Genomic DNA, 20,525 nt, shown 5'->3' with positions numbered 1-20,525 from the left:
TCTTTTGACAAAGTGAAGTCAATAAAAGGCACTGATGTACATGGTTGTCTGGCAGAAAATTTGTGTCAAATCTGTCCTCTAGCTAAACAGTCTAGATTTTCCTTTTCTACTAGCTCAATAAAATCTTGTAAGCCTTTTGAGCTTGTTCATATAGATGTATGGGGACCATACACTCATGCTACACACACTGGTTGTAACCAATTTCTCACTATTGTAGATGACTTTTCAATAATGACTTGGGTTCATTTCATGAAAAATAAAAGTGATTCAGTGTCTATTATGAGTCAATTTCTCACTTATGTGAATACTCAATTTTCTTCCAAAGTTTTGGCTGTAAGATCAGACAATGCTCCTGATCTTACAGAAGGCAGCATGAAACAATTGTTCTTGCAGCATGGTATTTTACAGCAAAAGTCTTGCAGTGACACACCCCAGCAAAATGGGGTGGTTGAAAGAAAACACAAACATCTTTTAGAAACTGGTAGAGCTCTATATTTTCAGTCAAAAGTTCCAGCTCGTTTTTGGGGTGATTGTATAATGGCAGCTGCTTACTTGATTAACAAAATGCCACTAAAGTCTATTGATTCTCTCACACCCTATGAAAGACTTTATGGTTCTGTTCCAACCCTTTCACATTTGAAAGTTTTTGGATGTCTTTGTTATGTGTCCACATCCAAAGTTCATAGAACTAAACTTAATCCTAGAGCTACTCCTTGTGTTTTCTTAGGTTATCCTCCAAATCAAAAGGCCTATAAAGTTCTAAACCTAGCCACAAACAAAGTCATGATATCTAGAGATGTCATTTTTATGAGAAACATTTTCCTTTTCATTTCTCTTCCTCTCCACACAAAAATTATGCCAATAAAGTCTTTCTTCCTGTCACCACTCCTATTTCTCAAAATCCAATTGATATTCCTGATATATTTTCTCATGACAGGACACTTACAGATCTTGTTGCTGTTTCTTCTTCTGATCTTTCCAATTCTCAACAAATTCTTTCAAATTCTATTTCTACTACCATTTTACCAAACTCTTCAGATATTTCAGCTGAAAATCCACTTAGACAATCTTCTAGAATCAGTAAACCTCCAGCTCATTTTTCTGATTACTGTCTTGCTGCAACTGATCACTGGTGCAATATAGTTTCTTTTGATTCTCTTCCTGAGAAGAAACAGTTGGAAATCACAGTTCATCAATCTCTTGCTGAACCAAGTTGCTATAAAGAGGCTGCTCTTGATCCTTCTTGGGTAGAAGCTATGGACAAAGAGCTTTCTGCACTTGACAAGAACAACACTTGGGACATTGTTATGTTACCTAAAGGGAAGAAGGCTATAGGCTGCAAATGGCTATACAGAATCAAGAAGAATGCTGATGGTAGTATTGAAAGGTACAAAGCCAGGCTTGTTGCAAAGGGTTTCACCCAAAAATATGGGGTTGATTATGAAGAAACTTTTTCACCTGTTGTTAAAATGGCAACTATTAGGTGTTTAATCTCTTTGGCTGCTCAGAACAATTGGAAGTTGTTCCAGCTAGACATCAATAATGCTTTTCTCCATGGCACTCTTCATGAAGAAGTTTATATGAAAATACCAGAAGGTGTTGATGCTCCTGCAGGACATGTTTGCAGGCTTAAAAGGTCCTTGTATGGCCTTAAACAGGCATCCAGGTAATGGTTTGCCAGACTGGTGGAAGAATTACATTTTCAAGGATTTTATCAATCTAAAAATGATTATTCTCTTATACTGAAGAAAAATGCAAATGATATCATTTTGGTTGCAGTTTATGTTGATGATATTATCATCACAGGATCTAATGAACAATCAATTTCTGATCTAAAGACTCACTTGCACAAGACTTTCAGTATCAAGGATTTGGAGGAGTTGAATTATTTTCTTGGCATTGAAGTTTGTAAATGTGACAATGGTTATGTGTTAACTCAGAGTAAATTTACAAAGGAGCTTTTACAAGATTGTGAGTTTGATCTTTCTAAACCTGCTAGTGCTCCCTTTCCTTCTGCTTTGAAGCTATACTCTGATCAAGGTGATTTGTATGACAATCCTTCTCTATATAGATGTTATGTTGGGAAACTGAATTTTCTCACAAATACAAGACCTGATCTTGCTTTTGCTGTTCAATCCTTGAGTCAATTTATGCACTCTCCAAGGCTTCCTCATGTTCATGCTCTTCATCATACATTGAGATATGTTGCTGGTACTGTTGGTCAGGGCATTTTGCTTCAAGCTATAGATCAGCTAACTCTAAGGGCTTTTTGTGACTCAGATTGGGCAGCATGCCCTTCCACAAGGAAATCTGTCACTGGTTATGTCTTGCTTCTAGGTACCTCTCTTATTTCTTGGAAATCCAAGAAGCAAAGTACCACTTCTAAGAGTTCAACAGAGGCTAAATATAGAGATATGTCACATGCTTCAGGAGAAGTTGATTGGTTGGTCAGACTTCTTACTGAATTGGGTTTGTTTGACTTGAAGCCTGTAAAGCTGTATTGTAACAGTCAATCTGCTATTCACATAGCTAAAAACCCAGTTTTTCACGAGAGAACAAAACACATTGAGGTGGACTGTCATTTTACCAGGGATAAGGTCCTAGAGGGTTTAATTGAGCTATGTTATCTTCCTACAGGACAACAACTAGCTGATGTTTTCACTAAGCAATTGTCAGTCTCTCAACAGCAGGATTTACTATCCAAACTTGGCATGTTTTTCTCTCCCATGCCAAGTTTGAGGGGGGGTGTTGGAACCTATAGCACGAGTCAGCAAACAGCTCATCATAATGAAGCAACAGCAGCAACAGAATTACAGCTCAGCAATTAATATTACAGCTCGGTTTTTAGTTTGTTAGAAAAGTTGTTAGAGTTTGTTAGAATCTGTAACTAACTCTAGTCTAAAAGCTTTTCTTCTGCTGTAATTCTATTCATTCAATCATAATAAACTTCTATCTTCTTCCTCAAGTTTTGTTTTTCTCTCTAATTTTCTAGAGAATTCTCCAAGTCGAAGTTCAACTGATGAACTTCAACATCTTCTACCCCTCTCCAACAAAACTTTGGTGCGACACTTAGAATAACACAACGGCCGAATAGTACTATTGGAGGAGCCATATGGAGTGAAAGAGAACAATTTAATCAATGACTCCGTCACACTCACAAATACCTCGAAATCCTTCGACTTATTAGAAAATCGATTGATACATAAGTCAAAACCTAAAACCTCTAAGTTGAAGTTCTGCCCCTCTTGCATCTCATCCGGTAGTGGCATCGGACAACATTTTTTCTTGTTGAGGTTAAATGCATTTATAATGAGTGTTTCTGATTTGTGTTCCGGAATTAATAGCCAATGCAAGGCACCATTTAAGTACTTACCACATCGACTTTGAAACCTACTAGTGTACTTAAACCTTGATTTAATGCTCTTCCAAGATCCACTTCTAAGACTATATAACTTAACATCTGTATTAAAACTTAAACGCAATTCTTCAAGGGGAACAACATTACCATGATTATTTGGATAAACGACAGCTATTATATTATAATCATCCCTTACACTATCATATCCGAACCCAACACAATACTGCTGACTACTTTCATTTTCCACCCTTCCAAGGAGAGATCGTGTCGACGGGGTATATAGTGATGACACCAGAATTAAAATATTGGACACAAATCATCCCATGGCAACTGCCAACAGTGTACATTAAGCTCTTATTGTTGTTATTATTATTGCTCGATTTATCAATTACGAGTTTGATGAGATCGAAGCTTGGCTCGGTAACTCCAAGACTATATAAGTTACAACTTTGTGTTGACCCCATTAGAACAACAAGAGAATTGGATTGAAATTGGAGGGAATGTTTGAGGTGGTAATCAACAAAGAATGGACTGGAAATTAAAGGAGTAACAACCATGATTTCGAGACGACTTTGAATCGTACGAGATTCTCTAAGCTATCCCTCACTCTCAGTATTATATTGAGATATGAATGTATATTACTTCGTATAACTTTTGAAATATTAGTATAAACTATTAATAGTATAAACGATAATCTTTTATATTGAGATATGAATATACTTATATCTAAAAGTGGTAAAACCCTAAAAATCGTTTATATTGAGATTTCACATATCAAAGTTTATATTGAGATGTGAATGGTTAGGGCTTACAACTTTTGGATATTGGTATAAACGATTTTTAGAGTTTATATTGAGATATGATGAATGTATATTTTTCTTTTTTTTTGAAAGCATATGATGAATGTATATTATATGAGATATTATTGATATTTATTGATATGATATGAATATATAATATCTCATAATTTTTTATTTTGAAAGATATAATATCTCATAATATCACATGATATACATTTATATCTCACAATAATAATATCTTCATAATAAAAGGTAAGAAAAAATTAAAAAAAAAAAAAAAAAAAAAAAAAAAAAAAAAACAAATATTACTATATTAGTAATTGTTTGCTGTTCATGTAAATTTTACAAGTAAACAAATTAAACTCTTAAGAGTCATAGGATGGATTAGAACTTCCACCCGTCAAATAAAAAAAAAAAAAAAAAAAAAAAAAAAAAAAAAAAAAAGATTAGAACTTCCAAATCTAGTATAATCAATCTTTTTATTGTGTTTCTCAAAAAAAAAAAAAAAAAAATAAAAAAAATAAATATTATTAGGGAAAAAAAAAAACAATACTTTACAAAATTACTCTGTATTCCATATTTCCATACTTCGTTAATTCCATAGCTTATCAATGCGCAGCCAAACCCAAGTATCTAGCCCTCATGATAACTAATTAAAACCACTCAGCAAACCTTTTGTGTTTTAATCAAATTCGTAATAAACAATCAAAATCTCTACTTTCTTCATACCATTATTCAAACAAATTTAATTTCAATGGGAAATAAATTTGTTGATAGGCTTGGAAATCTTCCAGAACATCTAATTCATCATATTTATTCGTTTTTCGAACAAGGTGAGATGAGTAAGATTATGGGCACGTCAAAGAAGCTAAACAACCTTTGCTTTTCTACTAACTTTTTAACGTTCGGGGCGTATCTTCATCATCCTTCTTTCTCGGCTCTCGATTTTCGTGAATTCGTCGAAAATTTGCTTACAAGTACCCATCAAGATACACCTTACACAATATTGAAATTAACTTGGCAAAGAGGTAAACAAGGAAGGGCCTTAAATTGTTACAAAGCGTTACCAAATTTAATTTTACCATCTATTCAAACTTTGGTATTACGGTATATCGAGGTCGAATTACTCGAGACTCGTAGGCTTGGAGAGTGGATAACTTCGAGTTGCCCTAGTCTTAAGAGGCTTGTTCTTCACTTTGAACATTGCGCGTATAGTAATAACCAAGCAATAATCCTAGATAGTCCGAGTCTCCAAGAAATCGAGATCATAGGGGCAGAAAACTCAAAATATGATGGAGTTTTTCGTTTAAAGATTACTTGTGCATCTCTTGAACATCTAACCTTCAAGAATTTCCAATTCGAGGATGCTACTTGTGAGATCACAATCGTGTGTGAACAACTTCAAACACTTTATGTCGACGGAGCCAAGTTCTTGTGTTGTTCTGCAATGATAGAAGAGCATTATTTCAGAATACATGCGCCTAAGCTACGGTATTTTTATTGGAAAGGAAGTCCAATGATGCAATTTTGTGGCTCAAAACGGAGCTTCAGATTATTGGAAAAGGCGGTGTTGGATTTATGGGGCACGCATAGTTTGAATTACAACAAGTTTCTCAACAAGTTATTAATTAGTGTGCAACATGCCATTGAATTGAAGGTGATCAAGAGGGAAATTCTTTGCCACCCGCGATACATTATGCATTGATAAGTACTAGTGTATGGAGTATTATTGTTCACATATTGCTATGATTTCACAACTGACAATACAATTTTTTTCATCTTTTTTTCTTCACGAGTTCGATTTTATTGTACATCTGCTACTAATGTTGCTTTGGATTGATCTGCTGTCATGTATATGTGACTTTGTAGCTATTGTGGTTTGTAAGCTTTTCTGGCTCTTATCACCTCATGTCTACTGATTGATATGTGTTGCGAGTTGTGACTCCTAATTCTTCAATTGTCATTTGAACATCTGACTGTCCTTGAACTTTTTTGTCAATGAACAGCCAGAGGCCTCAAAGCTATGACTCCAATGATTTTCTCTGCAGTTTTAATTAACAGACTAATTATACGCCCTAAATTCCTATAAACCTTCTCGTTGTTGCATGTATAATGTTTGTGCAATCCTGATAATCTGTGGTAGCTATATGTAAGGAAGCTTTATTTGACATCAAGCTAGCCATTCTCAAATTTGATCAAGAGAGTAGGATGAACTTGCATATATACTTGAAAAAAATTGGTGGCTTTTTTAGTACTGTTGATTGTCATAGTTTCTCTTGCTTTCAGTCAATTAGATTATCCGTGCACTGGTGCTTTCGAGTAATGTAAACCTATTATTTTGCTAATGCAGGATCTAATCTTTATTATGACATCAATGGAAAACAGAACACTTTAGCAGACTTTGCTTTAAAATTGGGAGATTTTTAGATTTTATGTATCAATACAAAAAATTAATTGATTTATCTAGCGAATGATCGATTTGAACTAACCACGTACACCATTAGGGATCCTCAGATTTGCATTTGCAAGAGCATGAAAAGGGCAACTGTAACATTCAATTAGTAAATTTAAACAACAGTAAAATAAAGTTTTGTTGAAATTTTAAACAAAGTAAAATGTTTCAATCAAAAACATAACAATGTAACACTATTTGCTTGATTATAAATCTAGACCAGCTAACTGAATAATAAAGAAGAGACCTAAAAAACTTGTTCACCCAACTACTCTCATATAGTATAATCTCAGGCTCTAAGGATCTACTAAACTTTCAAAGCATAACTCGGCTTTTATCTTGGCCGAGTACTCAAGAACCTCACTAACACGTTCTTTGGTGACTAAATCATACAAGACATATCTCGACACTTGCATATCAATGGGATGCAGCTCAAGCAAGACTTTCCGGCCTCCTTCCTTGAAACAAACGGCAGTCACGTGGAATATAACATCATCAAATCGAACCTTGAACAATCGAACCCAAGAATCCTCCCAACTGCCGTACTTTTCCATACGCCAAATATCAATCTCTAGCATATTTGCAGGATGTGGTCCCGTTATTGTAACATACTTGGTGAAAACCACATGTAAACATCCTTTTAAAGGTACTAGCTTAGGAAATCCACAAGGAATCGGCGTTTCATACTGATTATTGCCCGTGAGATCGAGGCTATAAATACCTTTGATTATACCTTGGCTGCCATAAAACCAATGTAAGGCATTGTCTGTTGCAACACCTTGTGGTTGTATGCACGTGTTCGTGTGCGGTTCCCTTAACGGAAAGGTGCAAGAATAGTCTCCAATTCTCTTCCAAGCTTCGGATTTTAAACTATAAACATGTATTTCGCGGTCCACAATAACTACAAATTTGTAATCCATGGTCTTATTGTCACATGTAAAACCAAATCCTCTGCTATTTATATGAGCTTTAAGATTTTGGACTTGATTTGCCACGGGTAAAACACGAACACTCTTCCACACACGAGTGGCCGGGTTTAACACAATTAATTTGTTTTCCGAACAATGATGGACGTTATCACATCCGAAACAAAGCAATCCATTACATGAACCAAGGATGTTGAAATTTTGATCAAGGGTAACTTTGTAGGGTTTAGGTGTCCCATAGGACGGGAGCAGGGTATCAGCCTCGTACGTTTCGATGATTCGAGTGGTGGCGTTGAAGAGTACTAGATTTAACCGGTTTTGTAAAACAGATTTGTCGAGATGAAGACGGAAGAAATATGGGGATTTGATGCTATTCAACCATGATTTACAAACATACTTGCAATTTTTTAGTGTGTTCAAAGGTAGACCTGACAAAATCTCGGTTTCAAAGATTGCATTTAGTTCATCATACCTCAACTTGTTCCTCAATTTGTTTTTATCTTCATCCATGTTCGAATCGATTGAATTCTGCTAAAAAATTAGGATTGTGAAAACTCCCTTGATTAAATAATACGTACTTGTATTACATAGAGCTACGATATCAACATTGCAACACATACAGTTTTAACTTATTAGGAAAAGATATCTTAGTATCTTTACAATATCTTATTGTTAGGAAAGGGTTGTTAAATATCGCCCTCAAATATCTAACTAACGCCCGCAAATTAAAATAAAATTACGTATTTATCCTTATAATAACAAAATAATTAATTTTACCTCAATTTTACACTTTTATTGTACACAAAACTTTTTACCGTTCTCTATAGTGGTCAACGGCCACCAACGGTCATCGAACAACCACTCCAACCACCGTGAGTTTCAAAATCAAACAAATTATTTAAATTTTGCAAAATCAATTTCGTTAGATCTTAAGGAAAACGACGTAGTACAAGAAACACAACCTTAGACGCTCATAGAAGGCTCGTCGAACCGTATGAAATTGGTACGTCGCGATAAATTTTTTTAAAAACATTTGAAATCCAGGAAACGCCTAGTTTTTTAGAATGCCCCAGGTTGAAACGCCTAGTTTTTTATAATACCCTAGGCTGAAACGCCTAGTTTTTTCGAAACATCCTAGGCTATTCGAAAAAACTAGGCGTTTCAGCCTAGGGTATTATAAAAAAACTAGGCGTTTTAGCCTACGGTATTCTAAAAAACTAGGCGTTTCACCTCAAACGCCCAAATTTTTCATACAACCACACGATTGTTCACAGGAACTAGGCGTTTGAGCCTAGGACGTGCGAAAAATCAAGGCGTTTGCCGTGAATTCAGAAAAAAAATATTTTCTCCGTTGGCGACCGACTTCCCTCCGTCCTTACTTGTCATTACTGCGGCTGTGTAGATCGTGAAACCGGAGGTAAGGAGTTGGTGGTTAAAAGAGGAGGAGGTGGTGGTGGTGGTGGTGGGTAGTATGAAGAGAGGGTAAATTGAGGGGGTAACTTTTTTGATAAAAAGGGTAAATTTGTATTTTTAGTTTATTTTGCGGGCGTTAGTTAGATATTCGAGGGCGACGTTTAGCTTTCCACTTTCTGAGCTTGATTCTCTAACTTATCTTAGGAAAGGATAATTAGATTCCTAGTATGATTATATTTGCTAAATCTCTACCTTGTGGCTCAAGGAGAGTAATTGTATAAATATTGGTGATCTTGGAATAATATGATCAAGAATTTGAGTTTCAATCTTATCATGATATCAGAGCCAGGCCCACGATTGGGGCCTTGCTAAAGTATACTGGGCCAAAAACACTATGGACAACTCACATGTGAGGGGGAGTGTTGAGCCCATGAACAACCCATATGTGAGCATTCTTCTTGTCCCACACTAAACACTAAAGGGGGAGTGTAGTGGTTATGAAATCCCACATTGAAAGAATTCAAGAGTTACCACCACAATATAAGGCTAAGGAGCTACTCCCCTCATTGCCATATGGTTTTGAGGTGGAACCTCCTTAGTCTTGTAAAGTGGTGGACTTGCACTCTCCCATGACGGGTGCGGCCCAGACCCGTATTTAACATGGTATCGGAGCTAAGGTTGCTTCAAAAACAAAATTAAAAAAAAAATTTAGACCATAATGGGCAATACACCCCCACCACCCCATCGAGTGAATGGTAAGTGGATCATTGACACCGGTTGCTCCCATCATGTAACCGGCGATCTTACTTGTTTGTTGGAAGTACGTGATGTTCCTTCTTGCAATGTCGGCCTCCCGGATGGCCAAAGTGTTGTTGCCATGAAAGAAGGGGTTGTAAAATTGACGGACAAAATTACTCTTTATAATGTTCTTTTTTTTTCAAAATTGAATTGTAACTTGATTTCGGTTTCACAATTGTGCTCTACTAATAATTGTGAAGTCATAACTAACTCTACAATATGTACTATACAGGACCAACGCACGAGGGAGGTGATTGGAACGGGTGATCTCAAGGATGGACTATATTACTTTTGGGAGGAGGCTTCAATAGCGGCTATTTCCGTTGAAGACACCTTGAAATTATGGCATAGGCGATTGGGTCATCCATCCGAGAAAGTTGTAAAGCTTCTCCCTTTTCTTCGTAATTCTAATGGTCATTTAAATAAAATTTGTGAAGTGTGTCATCGTTCTAAGCACACTAGAGACAAATTTCCCTTAAGTTAAAATAAAGCTTCTCGTATTTTTTGAGATAGTACATTTTGATTTATGGGGGCCATATGCCGAACCCTCATCTTGTGGTGCACATTATTTTTTAACCTTGGTAGATGATTATTCTCGTACCGTTTGGATTTATTTATTGAATGATAAAACAGAGGTTTTTGCTATGTTCATGTCCTTTATTGCCATGATTGATAGACAATTTTCCCAGAAAATAAAAATAGTACGGAGTGATAATGGTACCGAATTTTTTTGCTTGAAAAATTATTTCCTTGCCCAAGGTATTTTATTTCAAACTTCTTGTGTTGGGACCCCACAAAAAAATGGAATGGTAGAGAGAAAACATCAACATATTCTTAATGTTGCCCGTGCCCTAAGTTCCTTGGGATCTTTTTTCCCACAACATCTTTTTTATTAAAATTGCAAGCTAGTCCCTAAAAGCAACCATTAAGGGGCTTGCAAATATTAAAATTCTTAAGCTAGTAGCTACACCATTGTTGCACAACTTGTTGATTAGCTTTGGCAAGCAAATTAGCTTTGTAGAGCTAATTAGCTTGGCAAATATTTATTAGATAAAAAATATTATTATTTTAAAAATAAGTTAATTTATAACTAGGTTAACCATTGGAGCAACAAATAGCTTGAATTGTTGTAGCTTAAGTAAGTGATGTGGCATGCCAAACTATTAAATAAACTAGCATTTTGGCCCATTCAACGAACGGGTTGTAGCTCATTTTATTTTTCTTGAAATGTGTTGCTTATTTGTATTGTATGTGTCGGTGATTTTTTGTAACAATTCGCTTAATTTTCTTACTTATAATTTGCAAGTTAGGAATACATAAAGATTTGAACATTAAATAATTTGTTATTTTAACTTTTACATTAAAAGGGGTATAGAGAGGAGTACAACTTTTTTTTATAGTGAAAATGAAACACTCCATTTTCTTACTCAAATTTGCAAGTTAGGAATGCATAAAGACTTTAGCATTCAATAACATTTTATTTTATCATTTACTTTAAAAGAGAGTATAAAAAGTAAAAAAAATAAATAATGGATGTGTTATGTGGCATAAGGGTGAATTATGATGACATGTGTCATATAGGTGATTGTGGTTTGGCTTTTTAAATACTAAGTATAGATTTGCAAGTTAGGAATACATAAAGATTTGAACATTAAATAATTTGTTATTTTAACTTTTACATTAAAAGGGGTATAGAGAGGAGTACAACTTTTTTTTATAGTGAAAATGAAACACTCCATTTTCTTACTCAAATTTGCAAGTTAGGAATGCATAAAGACTTTAGCATTCAATAACATTTTATTTTATCATTTACTTTAAAAGAGAGTATAAAAAGTAAAAAAAATAAATAATGGATGTGTTATGTGGCATAAGGGTGAATTATGATGACATGTGTCATATAGGTGATTGTGGTTTGGCTTTTTAAATACTAAGTATAGATATAGATTAGCCAACCATTGTAATTGCTCTAAGTCTCACGTAATTTACATTTGAAGGGATCATAACACCTTTTTTTTTTTTTTTTTTTTTTTTAAACATCTATAAAAATTATCCATCTTGGCCTCTTTCTCTCTCTTCGCCAGTTCGCCCCTTCTCCTTCCTCGGTACCCCAGTCTCCTATTCTCCTTTTTGGTTTGTTGAAGTTCCTCTTTTCAAGTTCTTCTCGGCGGCAAGTCGGCGACCTGACGGAGTGACGGTGTTCACTTTTCAGTATTCTCGGCCTCCAACTCCTCCAATTAAGGTCCCTTCTTTTGTTTCAATAAGGTTCTGTTTTTGTTGGTTAGAAATCTTAGAATTTGAGATTTTGAGTATCAAATTATGAATTCTATTATGAATTGAAATATTGAATAATGGAATTGATTAATTGAATTCAAGATTTGAAGTAATCAAGTATAATCTTGCTCTTTGCCTGTTTATATAATAATTCAATTGACCAAATTTGCTATGTTGAATTGTTGATGAATTTAACTTGCTGATTTATGAATTGAATTTCTTAATTGTTATGTTGATTTTTTAAAAAGTATCGAAATCATCAAAAGGTGTACTTGCTATTGAAAATAGTATTGCTTCTTCCCGTGGCGAGCATTTTTCGGAATGACTCAAATCAAAAGCAAGCTACGAAATAGCATGGGAGATGGTTTGTTGAATGATACCTTAGTTACTTATTTGGAGAAAGATTTGTTCTTGAATGTAAGCCTTGATGCAATTTAGTTACTTATTTGGAGAAAGATTTGTTCTTGAATGTAAGTCTTGATGCAATTGTAAATCGATTCCAAAATATGCAAACTCATCGTCAACATTTGTAATTTTTTGTTTTTACGTACTTGTGTTGTAATGTAATAACATACATTCTATGTACTTTTAGAAATTGATTTTGTATTGATTAATTTGTCTTGGCTCATTTTTAACATAGTATACGTTGCGCTACCCTGTTCCCAAATCCTGGATCCGCCACTGTATTGTCTCACGGTGACCCAGCAAAAAGTGACCTAGCAAAAAAAATTATACTAGTAATTAAAAAACACACTCTTCTTGACATTAATGTTTTGAGCTTTTCACTTCTTACGCTGCACACCTCTCTCTATCTCCTCCATTGAAGCGTACTCTGAGTTCTCCATTGAAACACCTTCCAATCATTCTCTATTTACATCGAAGCAGCTTTTGAGTAAGTTGTTTTTCTTCTTATTTCTTAATCATTGAATTTCAATTTCATAATCTAGGGTATCATTCACATTATCGTTAATTTTATTGTCAGTATAGTCAATTTATGCTAGGTTGATTATTGAACTATAGTTTATATAAATACTCAACATCTTATAGCGAGCGATTATATTGCTAGAATTTTGATAAGTGCATTTTTGGCAATTTATGTTGGTATTCTTAAGCTAGAAGAAAATTATATGTGATTTTCAAGCTCAATTTGATAGTTGAGTCAAATTTTGTTGCCAATGTATTGCGTTTTTCGAGCCTAATCGAACCGAGTTGAGCCGAAAAGTTTTGAGGCTATTAGGGTTCTTCTTAGGTCAATTATTGCAATATTGTTGATAATTGATGAAGTTATGAAAGATTATAATGAGCAATATTATAGCTAGAATTTTGCAATTCCATATTCTTAAGCGGGAAGAATTTAACGTGATTTTTCGAGCTTACTTTGATGAATTGAGTCAAATTTGCAAACTTTTGTTTGTATAACGCTTTAATTTTAGGATGGAACTATGAATTGTACCAGGGGCGGCCGCCGCTATTGCCTTGGCTCGTTGAGACCCTGAATTGATTAATATTCTTGTTATTTATGTTTCTGGTTTTTTTTTTTTTTTGTTTAGTTTGAAGATTGCAAGGATTTGATATGATGTTCTGTTAGCATAATTTAAGAGTTTGAGCTATTAGACTAGGAAAGGTCCTAAATTTTTAGGGTTTGTTTTTGACAAAATTAGGGAAACTGATACATAGCATAATTGTCAATTCACTGAGGAGGAAGGTATGGAGATAAAATTAGGGGACCACCCTTTTGACGTAGACTTTCATCCGTCGGATTCTCTTGTTGCAACTGGGTTAATCAATGGTTACCTCCTATTGTAAGTAATTTTCCCTAGGTTCCATTTCTTTGGTGGTGTTTGTGATCAGTGTTTTGTCCACTCACTTGGTGGTTCGATGTTGTGTAGGTATCGTTATGCTGCTGAAGCGGAACCACAACGGTAGAATTTCATGAATTTTTTGATTGTGATATGCTGTTTTAAGTGTTGTAAACTTGTAATTCTAGCCTAGTCTGAGAAAAGAAGGGGGGGTAGTTATTTTTTTTTTTTCCTTGAAAAAGGGTAAAGGTTGTAGTATGATATTGATTGCTACTCTTGCAGTTTGCTGAGAGTCCGTGCCCACAAGAAATCTTGTAGAACTACTCGGTTTATCAATGAAGGACGCGGTGATTAAATCTTTCGCCCCCACACCCCTTCCTCTCACCCCCACCCCCCTGCATCACAATGAATGGCCTTTAAATTGGTTATATCGATGCTGCAGCAATTGTGACGGGGTCCGCAGATTGCTCAATTCTTGCCACTGATGTTGAAACTGGAGCAAAGATTGCTCACCTTGAAAATGCTCACACGTGAGTCATCTACTTAAAGTTATTGGACTTTTTTGCATGTTTTTATATCCCAAACTAAAGCACTACTTTCCAAAATTTAAAATGGTACTGATTTTGATGTGTACTGTTGTTCTCTTAAGAGAAAGGATATTGCTACGGTTCTTATTTTTGAAATCAAACTCAATGCAGAGATGCAGTCAATAGTATAATTAATTTGACTGAAGCAACCATTGCCTCGGGGGATGATTCGGGATGTGTCAAGGTTCAAATTCACTTTCCCCTATTATCTTTTATAGTATTCTCTTTCCTCATATGACAGGATATTTTTGTTTCATGATGTATTTTCGATTGAAGTGGATAAATTATCCCAAGAAAAAGAATTGTTGACTTGTTGTAGTGACTAGAGGCCTAGTACACATAAGATGTTGAAGCAAAAGCAATCAATTGATCTTTTTTTATTTATAGTTATCATGAGTCTCTGGTGCACATCTTTTAGGCTTTGTTTGGCTCAATATTAGTAAAGGAAAAGAAGAGAAAAAGAAGGGAAGGGGAGGGAAGGGAAGGAATAGGAAGAGAAGGGAAAGGAAGGTGATTTTATTTTCCAATATTTGGTTAATGAAAGGAAATGAAGGGAAAAGAAAGGAAATATATGATGTATAACTTTTATTTTTTCTCTTTCAGTCAAATTCCTCCAATTTTGAGAGGAAAGAAAAGCTAAAAATTTGTAAAGGGATTTTCCTCCCACTTTCCTTCCTTTCCTTTGAATTCTCATGTCATTTGTTCAACCAAACATGGGAATATGATTAAAACCATTTTATTTCTTTCTTTTCCATCCAAATCCTTTCAACCAAAAAGGGCCTTAATGAATATATTTGAATGAGAAACCAAATCATGGTTGCTGGATGTTACATTGCATTTAGGAAGCAACTGTTTGTAAAGAATCTGTTGCTGACTACAATGGTCTTCCTAATTAGCTGTAGGGTTCTAATTGGTCGAAATCTAAGAAATCTAATATATCCTACTAATACAGCATTCTTTAGTGATATTTAAAAGACCAAGTTTATATGCTTAAATTGGTAAGATATATCTCCTGATATAAAAGACTGCTTAGGGGACAAATGTTATTATCAAAGGAAAATATTTTTTTGCTTTGTGTTACACTCACTTCGTACATTTCGCCATTTCGGACACTCTGTCATGCTATAAATTCCAACCCAGGACCTGTATGTGTGTGTCTTAAGACTCATAAGTGTCGTTTCTGTTTGGAAGTGCTTCTGGAGGAACCAAGTTGTGCTCAGCACACTTTTTTATTGCTTCCTAGATATGTTTTTTTTTTCCCTACCAATTTTTCGACAAGTACTTTGCTTTATTGATGTTTTCTGTGGCTTCATCCTTATTACATTTCTTTTCATCATTTTTCTGTACATAGTTATGGGATACCAGGCAACAATCTTGTTGTCACACTTTTCAAGTTCATGAGGAATACATATCAGACATGACTTTTGCATCAGATTCGATGAGACTTTTGGCTACAAGGTAGTAAACTTCTTCATCTACTTTGACATAGTTGGGAAGTGTGGCATTTTGTTGTTTGATGTTCTGCTTCTTGTATACGTTTGTCCATGCATTGCTTTGAACCTAAAAATCCGTAGTTCTATATTTGTATAAAAATAATAACTGATACTACAATAAAGGGGTTCCCTAGCCCCTGCATCTAGGGTTATATGTAGCTTGCGGGTTGGGACGGAGTATAATTGATGTTAATAGGAATTAGCTACTCAATTTAATCAATACTATGATATGAAACTTATGAGCATATCTTGCTATTCTTGCACTAGAAAAGACTTGGCTAGAAAATGGGGGTGTTTGGGATGTAAAGGCTGAAAGGAACAGTAACCAAGTGGATAGATCTTTTGCTCATAGGTGTAAAATTGTGTTGTATATCTTTGTGTTGTATATCTCTATTTTCTGACATGGTTTCATTTGGTTTTCTAGCGGAGATGGTACTCTGTCTGTATGCAGTATCCGGAGTAATAAGGTACTCGGGTCTTGTTCAAGTGTTGATGCTCAGTTTTTATCTCTAATGTGCTGTTTGATTTTGCTTGAGTTTGATTCTTGTGCTCTATGTATGTTGATGAATGGAAGGTCCAAGCACAGTCTGAATTTTGTGAGGATGAACCACTGGCTGTAGTCATAATGAAGGTATTTATTATGTTCCTTTTTTTTTTTCTAATTTCTTTAGTTGATCTTTTCTGGCTTGCTTCTCTTGTTGCACCCTCTATTATTTTGTTGGTTTTGTTTACATTCTGATTAATGAAACAATGCCCGTGAATGAAGTGTTACTTAAATGCTTTATATCAAGAAATATTCCTTCTTCAAATAATGTCCCTCCTACCTTCTGGTTCTCTGGTGGATATGTATGTTTGATCGTATTCATGCTTCTGTAGCATTGTGGAGGTTGCATCTACTAACTTTGTCTTAAAATTACGTATGATCTGAAATTGTAGAAGAGTTTCTATTGACAAACCGTTATCAACATGCTAACAACTCCAAGTATGGTGGCCTCAAACCTTGACATAAGCTTTATGTGTCTTACACTCTAGCTGGCTAGGGGAAGACAGTGGAAGTTAAAATTATAACTGAAGATCATAGTTTTTGTGGGGATTGAAAAATCATGGTGGTAATTACAAGCAACGGATATTGTGTTTTACTTAAGTGGGTCCAAACACCTTCATAAGACCTTTAAGCACTTAATTATAAGTCATTTAAAGGCATATAGAATCCACATGTAGTTCTTCTACTATGTGCATAACCTACATGTAAAGCGAGTCTTCAAAGGGCAATTGTCACTGCTTATGGACCCGAACCTGGGTGATCTATCCATGACCAGGATAAAGCTTAGGTGAAACGGGGATGTGCATGATTTATTACCTGATTTTCTATGTTTCTACTCTAAACTATGAGCCTATTTTCTCAGAATGGCAGGAAAGTGATATGTGGGACACAAAGTGGGACTTTGTTGTTATATTCATGGGGATTCTTCAAAGATTGCAGGTATGCTTTCTCATGCTTGATGGTTCAGGTTTTATTGTAGATGTTATAAAATATTTTAAGACTATTAACATATAGGTTCATATTTAAGGTACCTTCAAAAAACTAGACATGGATATGGATTTTTTCTCTGTAGTGTCTCCTCATCATGCTTTCCCATCTAACTTCTAAGATAAAGGATGCTTTTTCAATCATGTTTTATTTCCTTTTCTTAAACTTGTGTATGTGTGTGTACAGTGATCGATTTGTTGATCTGAGCCCTAACTCAGTAGATGCTCTCTTGAAGGTGAATAAGCATTGCAAATTTACCTTTCATTTCTGTTCTTCTAATTTGGCCTGTTTCACGCTAATTTTTGTCCTTTTACCTGATGTTAGTATGATGAAGACAGACTCATTACTGGATCATCTAATGGGCTCATCAGGTATATGATAGGGTTTTTGTTTGGACTCCCCTCTGTGAAAGTTATGGCATGACATGACATGAAGATTTTTTCTTCTGCGTTATACTGCAAAAATTTTCATTTATACGTATTGACTTTGATTTATTACAGTTTGGTAGGCATATTGCCCAACAGAATCATTCAACCCATTGCTGAGCACTCAGAGTATCCAGTTGAGCGTCTTGGTATGCTACCTCTATGATCATTAAAAAGCTAGATACCTCTTATAGTTAAGTTAGAGCATATATATTTAAACATAATTGAACCAAATTTTTTTATCTGATGTAATAGCTATTCATGAAAACCATTGTCATGTATATTCATAAGTAATAGTTGCATTGTCCCACCACCCTATAGTAAGCATTGGTGCTACTAAGATTGCCCTTCTTGAAGTGGGGCGTTTGGTTTGCTAAGTAGTTTGGGATTGGAATCAAGAATAAAACCAGGGTGATACATGGTTAGAACTTGATTCTTAATACCATGCGTCTGGTTTTGTTCGGAGATTTAACATATTTTGTTTAATTTCCTTGAAGGTATGGTATGAGCCATACCCGTCTTTCCTTGGGTTTCTAAACCCCATACCTTGTGGATTTGAAGTATGGGTTTAGAAATTGCAATTTTCATAAACATATATATGGATTTCACCAATTCTAAAACCATACCTCAAACTAATATTATGCTAAACAAACACCGCCTAATTGATTACAAGGACTAAGTATGGTTTGCACATTAGTTTGAGATCTCTTGAAATTTGTTGTATCCAATTATGAATAACTCTTATATGACTAACTTATGATTTGTGGTTTGATCTTGTAGCTTTTTCCCATGATAAGAAGCTTCTTGGAAGTATATCTCATGATAACACATTAAAGGTTTGAACTCTTCCCTTGTCAACATCTTGTGTCACCTGCATGCATGTGGTAGCTATGCGTTTTATTCTTCCTTTATATGGTATAAGTTGTTGGTCTTAAGCTATTGGTCTCAGGAGATTGAACTTGTGCATCACCATTGAAATGTCAGATTCTTTAAAAAGACAAAACATAATGAGATTTGTTTAAACTTTTCACCTTCACCCTCCCAAATAAAAGAAAATGTGTTTTGCTCTCCTTGTGCATGACCTGCATGTCTGACAAATATCTTGTTAAATAAAACTTCAAGTGCATAGAATATAGCTTTGTTTCAAATTTAAATATTTATCTTACCATACTTAGAAGGTAAGAATCATAACACAGTTGATTCACAGTTTCTACCTTTAGTTTTTGTGTTTTCTGTCAAGTCATTTAGTTTTACATTGTAGCTGTGGGATATGGATGAGTTACTACAAGGTCCTAGCACAGTGACAAGAAATGATACAGCTGCAGACAGTGATAGTGATAGTGATAGTGATGGCATGGATGTTGATTCTGATCTTGCAAATGCTTCCAGAGGTAAGTATACTCGAACTTACAAACTTTTTTTTCTGCACTTCTTTGTTAAATTTATTGAAACTGCATAGCTGTATTAAATCATCTTGAGTATTACAATGTATGGGATTACATCCTTAAAGAAACTAGATTATAGTTTTTTTGCTCTTGGTACCACGTATCTGGGAATTGGTATATTGAGATCTGATATATTGATAGCTATGAACATAAGACACCCAAAGGCAGCTGCATGGTCGGGCAGTGTTTGATTTGCTGAAACGCGCATAACTTTATAAACACACAAATAAACTCTACCTTGGTTTTCAGCCAGGCTGACATGAACCTGCACTTGCCATCACAGATTGAGAAGTAATACATAAATACCTAAAATTTATTGTTTTATTGATTATTTGACTTGATAAAAGCTTTTAGCTGAAAGTAACACGAACGACATGTTCATACGTCAATTTCTCATTGTTTGATGTGTATTTATTGTAATCCACTGACTAGATTGACAAAATGGCTTTGTTTCTTGTGTAAATATTAATTCAATATTTCTATGTCTGTTCAATTTTACTGGTTATCGTTCTCCCACGTCCACATATGCAACATAGATTGGTGATTGTTGAAAGTGCATCCTTTCGCTTGCGTTTTCTTTCAGGTACTAAGAGGAAGAACACTGGTACTGGCAACGGGAAAGCTTCAAGCAGTTCTTTTGGAAGTTTTTTCGAAGGTTTGTAACATTTTGCAGAGTATCTGCAATGTGGACATATCAATCAGCGAATGTGTTGATGCCCGCACTTGTCCTTAGATGTTGCTTTTGATGTGCGCGTCATGCTTCATATGGCAATTTTGTTAAGATTCTAAACTTTTTATTATAATTATTTTTTCTTAAATACCGTAGACTTTAATGGTTATATTTTTTATCCGTCCAACTTTTTATGTAGTAATCTGCTATTTTTGTAGTATTTTGGTCTTAAGTTCCCATTTAGGCTAATGTTATTTTCCTTTTCTTCACATCTGATAAGATGGAACGAGCTACATTTTCTCAAGTTCATTTCTCCAAATTAATAGATAGATATAATCTTATGGTAAGCCTCTTACATTTAGCCAAGGCATTGTAAAGTTGCATTTCATATTGTGCTGACACTACCAAATAACTATTTATATAATTCCGTTTAGTGTTGCATCTTAATTTTTGCTCTATTTCTTGCATGTGTTTTTTTATATATAGTAATAGATGCTAAATATTAGAATTATTAATGTACAAAGTTAAGAATTAACAAGTGTAATAGTCAAGATGTT

At 34.8% G+C, this 20,525-nt stretch overlaps 2 protein-coding genes across 2 annotated transcripts; one reads left to right on the top strand and one right to left on the bottom strand.

Annotated features, from left to right (window-relative positions):
* Positions 1-6,906: 6,906 nt before the first annotated feature.
* On the bottom strand, positions 6,907-8,046 carry LOC145610979 (F-box protein CPR1-like). Its single transcript, XM_081666228.1, has one exon. It carries the CDS (start codon positions 8,044-8,046, stop codon positions 6,907-6,909), a length of 1,140 nt encoding a protein of 379 aa, XP_081522354.1.
* Positions 8,047-11,797: 3,751 nt separating this feature from the next.
* LOC145611709 (WD repeat-containing protein 55-like) lies at positions 11,798-20,320 on the top strand. Its single transcript, XM_081667060.1, has 16 exons — positions 11,798-11,986; positions 13,680-13,820; positions 13,908-13,940; positions 14,100-14,164; positions 14,260-14,347; positions 14,516-14,588; positions 15,756-15,862; positions 16,322-16,364; positions 16,472-16,528; positions 17,304-17,380; positions 17,615-17,663; positions 17,753-17,799; positions 17,929-18,002; positions 18,634-18,689; positions 19,115-19,244; positions 19,882-20,320. The coding sequence occupies exons 2-16, from the start codon at positions 13,726-13,728 to the stop codon at positions 19,959-19,961; spliced, it is 1,074 nt and encodes a 357-aa protein (XP_081523186.1). The 5' UTR covers positions 11,798-11,986; positions 13,680-13,725; the 3' UTR covers positions 19,962-20,320.
* The last annotated feature ends 205 nt before the right edge of the window (positions 20,321-20,525 follow it).

This window comes from Chenopodium album, chromosome 24, assembly GCF_948465745.1.
Source record: "Chenopodium album chromosome 24, dcCheAlbu1.1, whole genome shotgun sequence".
NCBI lineage: Eukaryota > Viridiplantae > Streptophyta > Magnoliopsida > Caryophyllales > Amaranthaceae > Chenopodium > Chenopodium album.
This window is presented reverse-complemented; position numbering and strand designations above follow the sequence as displayed.